This window comes from Loxodonta africana, chromosome 10 (genome assembly GCF_030014295.1).
Source record: "Loxodonta africana isolate mLoxAfr1 chromosome 10, mLoxAfr1.hap2, whole genome shotgun sequence".
NCBI classification, from domain to species: Eukaryota; Metazoa; Chordata; class Mammalia; order Proboscidea; family Elephantidae; genus Loxodonta; species Loxodonta africana.
The window spans coordinates 24,127,482-24,137,177 of NC_087351.1; the positions used below are offsets into that span (position 1 = coordinate 24,127,482).

The following is a 9,696-nucleotide window of genomic DNA, read 5'->3' on the forward strand; positions in this document are numbered from 1 at the left end:
ACACTTGTGTCCTTGCAATAACAAACACCTGAACTTCTCCTGCGTTGCTATATATTGTGGTTTCCTTGTTGTGTGGGAAATTATTTAAATTCTAGTTAAATTTTAAGTTTCCTGGCTTGTAGAAGTGAGAGATGTAAGAGATTAATATGAACTGGAGTTACTGGGGAACTCTGTGAAGGAAATGGGGTTTTGATTAACCTTTAAAGGATGGGTAGGATTGGAAATGTTCTATAGCACACTGTCCAAACATAACTACTAGCCACTTGTGGCTTTAGAGCACTTGAAAAACGTGACTAGTTTAACTAGTGACTACTACCCAGTAGATCTAGAGTTTGGCTTGTCTATTTTCACTTTATTATTGTTCTAGTATGTAGAATCTGAATCCATTCTGGACTAGGAAATCTAGATTCTTTTTCTATAACTAGTTGTGTGTCCCTCACTGGACCACTACTTTCTCATTTGTTAACAAACAACATGGACTGGGTAATGTCTAGGGCAGTTCGTGGAGTAATACCTTTATGGCAGATTTCACTCATCATGCACAACTGAGGTGTGTGTATGTGTGTGTATACAAGCACACATATTAAAAGGCAAACTTTGGATCCATTTTTTTCCTATTGTTGAGTTTCTCTTGTCCTTTCCTTTCAGTTCCAGGTCTGAGGTTTTTGTGCACTCATGTATTTTCATTTTACCAGCCCTTTACTGTTTTTGCTCTAAGCTCTCTCTTTTCTCAACTCACCTCACCTTTCAGCAGCATGTGCCAAGGGAGATGTGGGTACAGGAGAGGGTCAATGGTTATATGCCAACTATGAGGTTCATGTGGTTTTCTTCATCCCCAGCAAACTGCAAGAGTTTGGGGCTTCAATGGCTGTGGCCAGGGTTCAGAAACATTAGGGACTGCGAAGAATCTGAGCAGATAAATCAATTGGATTTCTTTTACCTTCTTGCCTTCCCACAACTTTCACACCTTGGCCATGTCCTGCCCATTAACCATCCTGCTAGATACTTCCCCTTATACTTCCGGGTACCGGTGCAGATACCCTGTGTCCTCAATCCCTATACAACCTTTGCCTTGGTACTATATACTTTTGAGTTACCCCTATGTCCTACATCAAGTTCTATTATACTCACCCCTATCCTGTGGACTTTGGGTGAATTGCAAATGTGATTGTGGGTAGTGGTGTAAGAACGCCTTTAAGAGACATATTATATGCCTGAGATGAAGTTAACAAGAGAAACATCTAGAATGGCTGAAAAATATTTCATGAGCAATTGAAGAACAGAACCTGTGAGGTCTGAGAAATGAGGTCATCTCTATCTCTTCTATCGTCTCTCTGTGTTCCATTGTACCATCCTCCCTACCTCTCCCAATCCTTGTCATGCACACTTACTATGCTTTCATATTTGTTCCATTCTCTTGTTTATAGATGAAAGATTGTCCTAGGAGGCTATGCTGAGAGGGATATTGCATGTGGAAATGACACAACTCCTTTAGGTGACTACAGGTAAAAACTTTTTTAGTGATTATATGACCCTGAGAAGAAACTAAAGGGTTACAAAGTTTGCATAATGTGAAGAACTTTGAATAACCATTATAATTCTAGAGCATTAATGCCTTTCTTGTTTTTGTTCCTCTTCATTTTCTTATATGTGATAACTTTAGAGCACTCTAGCTGATAAATCAATGGATGGAGCAAATCACTCTGTGGTGTCAGAGTTTGTGTTCCTAGGACTCTCCAATTCCTGGGAGATTCAACTTGTCCTCTTTGTGTTCTTCTCCATGTTTTATGTAGCAAGCATGATGGGGAACTCCCTCATTGTCCTTACAGTGACTTCTGACCCTCACTTACACTCCCCCATGTACCTTCTGTTGGCCAATCTCTCCTTCATTGACCTGGGTGTTTCTTCTGTCACTTCCCCCAAGATGATTTACGACCTTTTCAGAAAGTGCAAAGTCATCTCCTTTGGAGGCTGCATTGCTCAGGTCTTCTTCATTCACCTCATTGGTGGTGTGGAGATGGTGCTGCTCATAGCCATGGCCTTTGACAGATATGTGGCTATTTGTAAGCCTCTCCACTATTTTACTACTATGAACCCAAAAATGTGTATTTTGCTCTTGCTTGCTGCATGGATAATTGGTTTGATTCACTCTGTGTTTCAACTAGTTTTTGTTATAAAATTACCATTTTGTGGCCCTAATGTGCTGGACAGCTTTTACTGTGATCTCCCTCGATTAATCAAACTTGCCTGCATAGACACCTACAAACTAGAGTTCATGGTCACAGCCAACAGTGGGTTTATATCTCTGGGAACATTCTTCATATTGATCATCTCCTACATTTTTATCCTGATCACTGCTCAGAAACGCTCTTCAGGTGGCTCATCCAAGACTCTCTCCACTTTATCAACTCATATCATGGTGGTGATTTTGTTCTTTGGTCCTTGCATCTTTGTTTATACCTGGCCTCATCCCACATCACACCTAGACAAATTCCTTGCCATTTTTGATGCAGTTCTCACTCCTTTTCTGAATCCAGTCATCTACACATTGAGGAACAAAGAGATGAAGACGGCAATGAGGAGAGTATGCAGTCAGCTTCTTGTTTACAGAAGGATTTCTTAAGAGACAAAAGTATTTTGAAGTTTCCTTACTGTCTTGAAGTAACATTAAATTTATATTATTTCAATAGCAGGAGTTTCCAAGTATATTACTAATATTTAGGTGTCCCGGATTAATATATCATTACTCTTTAAAAATCTTAACTGAGAAATTATGTTGCTTGTTTACTGTTAACTGAAACATGTGGTGGGGTTAGAAGTATCTCCAGGAGAAGGACAATTTCTTGTCTCTCAGGAGACATTACTTTGGTGAACTTAACATGGTCAAGGCTTCAAAATTCAATCTCATCAGGGTCACAGAGTGGGTTACTTAAAGGATTGTGTATTAAAACTAAAAAAGTTGACATCTAATAGAAATATATAAATGATGACAATTTATTAATTTGTAACACACACACAAAAAATTCTGTCAAGTGATCTGGACTTCCACATAGCCCTAACTCATTCTTTCACTATAGGAAACCTCTGGGGAGTCATGTGATGGTGAGAACATTAACAAGCAGAGGATCTGAGCAAGAGGAGTTAGTTGGATTTTTAAAATATTTAATTATATCAGGGTTTGTTAGCTTAATGCTTGTGTCTCCCCACTAGTATATGCCCGCCATCATAACAGGAACAATAGGATCCTTAGGCCAGGTCATGCTTTTTTCTGGGCAGTGCTGGCTGACCACTACAAAATTTACCTTTGACTCTTGTTTACACTGTGTTACACACTCCTCTATCTATCTTGTCTATCTTTTACAGTCTTAAAGGCACATTCTTTATTTACGTATGTAATTTAAGTTCTTCATTCAGCAGATGTAAGACTATTACTATTGCATTTGATGATTGCAGCCATCATAAGTTAATTCTTACTCAGGGAGGTGTTTTATATATGACTATATTCTGTTCTATAAGAGTGAGGGATTTGGATAAAGATCAAGAGACTTACAAATTATAGTTCATATCCATTTCAACATAGAGCAACCAAGGACCACTCTCGGATAGAACTTTGTAATACATTTTAACCAATTTATCATTATTTATATTGTCTTATAAGTGATCCTTATTTTACGACATAATTTATCTCACTTGACAATTTATTTGCTTTTTCTTTTGCTTTCCATTGCCTTTATATCATTATTTATTTATTTACTGAATCCTTTGTAGGATAGTTGGAAAACTTGTACATATATAATTTACATGTATTTTTTTATAGTATATATATATTAATATATACTATAAAAACTATATATACATGTAAGTTATATATGTACAAGTTATCCAGTATAAAATAATACATTAATAAATATTATAGTATACGATTATGTATAATTTTTCTTTTACTAGCTAAATCTTACACTAATACCCAAACCCACTGCCGTCGAGTCAATTCTGACTCATAGCGACCCTATAGGACAGGGTAGAACTGCCCCATAGAGTTTCCAAGGAGCACCTGGTGGATTCGAACTGCCGACCCCTTGGTTAGCAGCCCTAGCACTTAACCACTATGCCACCAGGGTTTCCACCTTACACTAAGCCTCCCTATAATTTGTTTTGACAAAGTAATATTTGCAAATTTGGAAATTTCACTAGATTTTTTCTTCCATTAATTAAGTAATGTTCAATAGGTCCTAGCAGGGATTCCCAAATTTCTTCTTGTTTATGTGTGTCCATTTAGAGAAATGCCTACTCCCTTGGTTTTTTTTTCCTGATTTTCCCTCAGGTCTACATCTATGACAAGATGGAATCCTATAACACATAATGACTGAGGATTTTCTTTATCATTTAATGCAGTACTTTTTCAAAGGCCATTCTTTTCAGTCTAAAGCAATCAGCACTTTTAGTGGATATCTACTCCATTGTCTGTCCAAATGATAGCAATCTCTTCCTTCTGGTAAATGTACCTTTCTCTTGCACTAACCGTGTGGTACAATTGGAAGAAGACATCTTATAGATCCTACCTCCCTGATCACTATTGATTGGTCAAAGGTTGGGTATCTGAATAGGTCATAATGGCATATCTGCTGACCACAGTTGACTGGTAGAGAAATGAGCCCTCAATAAGATGGACCAATTTGAGCTTCTCCCTAGGATGTGTGAACTTGAAAAGAGAAAGCAAATCTCAGTCCTTTTTGAATCTGTGCAGTATAGAAACTATTGGCATTCATATTTCCTGCTGTCAAGAATCTAATATAAGATAAAAAAGAAAAAGATTAAGGGAAAAAAAAAGTCAAAGAATTTACAGACAAAGCTTCGTGGTATTGAAGCTGTTGGTACCAGCTGTCTTGGACATTCACCTTTATTCTTGTCCTCCACATAGTTTGGTTACTAACTGAGCTGATAGATGAGCTAGTAATTTCATTGTCTTGCTTGAGCTTGTTTAAGTTGTGGTTCTTCCCCTTGCAACTAAAAGGTTATTTATTAATATATCTCAGATCTTAAGGTGACTGTATTTTAAGTTACATCTGATATGAAATTTTCTATTGTTTTCTTATTTCTTTAAGAAAGTATAGCTTTTTATTCTAATAAAAAGAATACATGTTAATTATATAAAATTTATTTTAAATGGAAATCAGCTATAAAATCTCTATATGGAGGTAATTATTGGTAGTATTGTTAGATTTATTTCTAGTGTTTTTAGAATGCCTAAATAGAAATATATATGTACAAAATCGGGATTTTATGTTCTCTACATTTTTGTTCTGATTTTTCGTTGCATATTATATTCTTAGAATTCTCTCATGATATTAAATAATTTTTATGGCAATATAATTTTGAATTCATGAGTAAAATTATTAAATGACTATCATACTTGTTTTTGCTGTTCTGTTATAGTAGGACATTTAGATTTTCTTCAATTTTTTACTCTTCCTTAAAAATCCTTGCATATTCACCTTTATCTGCATTTCAGGTTACTTCTTTTATGGACTGATATAATTGGAATTAGTAGGGTATAAAAACATTGTTGTTAGGTGCCATGGAGTCAGCTCCGACCATAGCAACCCTGTGTATAACAGAATGAAATACTGCCCAGTACTGCACCATCCTCACAATTGTTGTTATGATTAAGTCCATTGTTGCACCCACTGTGTCAGTCTATCTCATTGAGGGTTTTCCTCTTTTTCACTGACCCTCTACTTTGCCAAGCATGATGTCTTTCTCTAGGGACCCATTCCTCCTGAAAACATGTCCAAAGTACGTGAGGCGTAGTCTCACCATCCTTGCTTCTAAGGAGCATTCTGGTTGTACTTCTTCCAAGACAGATTTGTTTGTTCTTTTGGTAGTCCATGGTATATTCAATATTCTTCTCCAACACCACAATTCAAAGGCATCAATTCTTCTTTGGTCTTCCTTATTCATCATCCAGCTTTAACATGCATAGTTGGCAATTGAAAACACCATGGCTTGGGTCAGATGCACCTTAGTCTTCAAGGTGAAATCTTTGCTTTTCAACACTTTATAGAGGTCTTTTGCAGCCTCTTTGCCCAATGTAATGTGTCTTTTAGTTTCTTGACTGCTGCTTCCGTGGGTGTTGATTGTGGATCCAAGTGAAATGAAATCCTTGAGAACTTCAGCCTTTTCCTCATTTATCATGACGTTGCTTACTGATACAATTGTGAGGATTTTTGTTTTCTTTATGTTGAGATGGAATCCATATTGAAGGGTGTGTTCTTTGATTTTCATCAGTAAGTTCTTCAAGTTCTCTTCACTTTCAGTGAGCAAGGTTGTGTCATCTGCATAACGCAGGTTGTTAACGAGTCTTCCTCCAATCCTGATGCCCGGTTCTTCTTCATATAGTCCAGCTTCTTGGATTATTTTCTCAGCATACAGATTGTATAGGTATGGTGAAAGGATCCAACCCTGACACACACCTTCCCTGACTTTAAACCACACAGTATCCCATTGTTCTATTCAAATGACTCCCTCTTGATCTATGTACAGGTTCTGCATGAGCACAGTTAAGTGTTCTGGAATTCCATTCTTCGCAACATTATCCGTAAGTTGTTATGATCCACACAGTTGAATGCCTTTGCATAGTCAGCAAAATGCAGGTAGACATCTTTCGGGTATTCTCTGCTTCAGCCAGGATCCATCTGGCATCAACAATGATATCCCTGTTTTCACATCCTCTTCTGAATCCGGCTTGAATTTCTGGCAGTTCCCTGTTGAAAAGTGGCTCCAGCCACTTTCGAATGCTCTTCAACAAGATTTTACTTGCATGTGATATTAATGATATTGTTCAATAATTTCCACATTTGGTGGGATCACCTTTCTTGGGAATAGGCATAAATATAAATCTCTTCCAGTCAGTTGGCCAGGTAGCTGACTTCCAAATTTCTTGGCATAGGCAAGTGAGCACTTCCAGTGCTGCATGCATTTGTTGAAACATCTCAATTGGTATTCCTTCAATTCCTGGAGCCTTGTTTTTTGCCAGTGCCTCAGTGCAGCTTGTACTTCTTCCTTCAGTACCACTGGTTCCTACTTATATGGTACCTACCTCCTGAAGTGGTTGAGCATTGACCAATTCTTTTTGGTATACTGACTCTGTGTCTTCCTTCCATCTTCTTTTGATGCTTCCTGTGTCATCCAATATTTTCCCCATAGAATCCTTCAATATTGAAACTTGAGCCTTGAATTTTTTCTTCAGTTCTTTCAGCTTGAGAAATGCAGAATGTTTTCTTCCCTCTTGGTTTTCTATCTCCAGGTCTTTGCAACTGTCATTGTAATACTTTGTCTTCTGGAGCCACCCGATGAAATCTTCTGTTCAGCTATTTTGCTTCATTTTTTCCATTTGCTTTAGGTACTCGATGTTCAAGCACAAGTTTCAAAGTCTCTTCTGACATCCATTTTGGTCTTTTCTTTCTTTCCTGTCTTTTTAGTGACCTCTTGCATTTTCATGTATGATGTCCTTGATGTCATTCTACAACTGGTCTGGTCTTTGGTCATTAGTGTTCAATGCATCAAATCTATGCTACAGGTGGTCTCTAAATTTAGGTGGGATATACTCAAGGTCGTACTTTGTCTCTTGTCTTAGTCATCTACTGCTGCTATAACAGAAATTCCAAAAATGGATGGCTTTTATAAAGTGAAATTTAATTCCTTACAGTAGAGTAGGCTAAAGTCCAAATTCAGGGCATCAGCTGTAGGTGAAGACATTCCCCCTCTGTAGGCCTTCTCATCAATATTCCCCCAGACTAAGAGCTTCTTCATGCAGGGACCCTGGGTCCAAAGGATGCACTCTGCTCCCAGTGCTCCTTCCTTGGTGGTATGAGGTCCCCACTCTCTGCTAGCTTCCCTTTCCTTTTATCTCTGGAGAGATAAAAGGAGGTTCAGACCACCCTAGGGAAATTCCCTTTACATTAGATCAGGGATGTGACCTGGTAAGGGTGTTACAATCCCACCCTAATCCTCTTTAACATAAAGTTACAATCACAAAATGGAGGATAACCACAGAATACTGGGAATAATGGCCTAACCAAGTTAATACACATATTTTTGGGGGGACATAACTTAATCCATGATATTCCACCCTTTGGCCCCCCAAAATCACATTCTTGCAACATGCAAAACATATTCACCCCATCATATGATAGCAAAATTCTTAACCTCAAGCCAAAATCCAAAAATTCCCCTTCATCTGTGAAATTTAGAAAACAAGTCATCTCCTTCCAAGGGTACAATGGCAGAACAGGCACAAACTAGACATATCCATTACAAATGAGAGAAACTGGAGGAAAAGAAGGGATAACAGGCACCAAGCAAGTTAGCAGAACACATTACATTAGCATTCAAGGCTTTGAAAACAATCCTCTGTTCTCTGAGGCAATTTACAGAACGGCCCTGCTCTCCAGACTCAAGGTATTGGCCACACTCTCCAGATTCTGAGTAGAGGCCCCTTGGCCCTGGGCTTCAGCTCCACCTTCCAGGCCCACTGGGACAGCAACTCTGCCCTCTCACCTTTAGGCAAGCCATTCTCCATCTGTGTGGCACCTCCACCCTCAGAAACACTAGAAGCCATGGCTACACCCTTTGAAACCCCTGGGGTCATGGCCATAGCTTTTGAGATTGAGGCAGCTCAGCTTCTTGTGTTCCTTGTCTCTTTAACTTCTCTTTCCTGGTTTCTTGGCCTCTTGGCTCTGGGGCCTCACACCCGCATCTGCCCTGCTGGGGCAAGTGTTCCAAAGCTCAATAGTTTCACCAGTAAGTGCCTGGAGGTACCCCACTCCGCCAGGAAGCCTCCTGCGCACAGGTACTCAGCTCTCTAGCTCTGTGGGGCATCTCCAGTACTGCCTCGTGCTGGTCTTCTGGTTCTGCTGCTGCCACCTCTCTGCTGCTGCAGATTCTCTGCCACACTAGTCCTCTGCTGCTCTTGCTCCTCTATCCATTCACAGTTTCAAAACTACTTCCACATTTTAGGTATCTGTTAGAGCAGCACCCCACTCTCTTGGTACCAAATTCTCTCATAGTCATCTAGTGCTCCTGTAACAGAAATACCACAAGTGGATGTGTTTAACAAAGAGAAATTAATTTTCTCACAGTAAAGTAGGCTAAAAGTCCAAATTCGGGACATCGGCTCCAGGGGAAGACATTCTTTCTCTGTAGGCCTTCTCATCAATGTTACCCTGGACTAGGAGTATCATCATGCAGGGACCCCAGGTCCAAAGTACATTCTCTGCTCCCAGTGCTTCTTTCTTGGTGGTATGAGGTTCCCACTCTCTACTAGCTTCCCTTCCTTTTATCTCTTGAGAGGTAAAAGGTGGTGCAGGCCATACCCCTGGGAAACTCCCTTTTCGTTGGATCAGGGATGAGACCTGGTAAGGGTATTATAATCCCACCCTAATCCTTTTTAACATAAAATTACAATCACAAAGTGGAGGACAGCCGCAGAATACTAGGAATCATGGTCTAAGCAACTTAATACACTCATTTTGGGGGGAACATATTCAATCCACTGCAGCTCTCATCTGCTTGTTCTGATTTTCTTCAGTTTCAACTTGAACTTGCATATGAGTAATTGATGGTATGATCTGCTGTCGGCTCCCTGGCCTTGTTCTGGCTGATATTGAGCTTTTCCATCATCTCTTTCTACAGATG

At 39.2% G+C, this 9,696-nt stretch overlaps 1 protein-coding gene across 1 annotated transcript; it reads left to right on the plus strand.

The window, feature by feature from the left end:
• Positions 1–518: 518 nt before the first annotated feature.
• Positions 519–2,718, plus strand: LOC100670589 (olfactory receptor 4F3/4F16/4F29-like). The gene has a single exon (XM_023542229.2). It carries the CDS (start codon positions 1,685–1,687, stop codon positions 2,621–2,623), a length of 939 nt encoding a protein of 312 aa, XP_023397997.2. The 5' UTR covers positions 519–1,684; the 3' UTR covers positions 2,624–2,718.
• Positions 2,719–9,696: the final 6,978 nt, after the last annotated feature.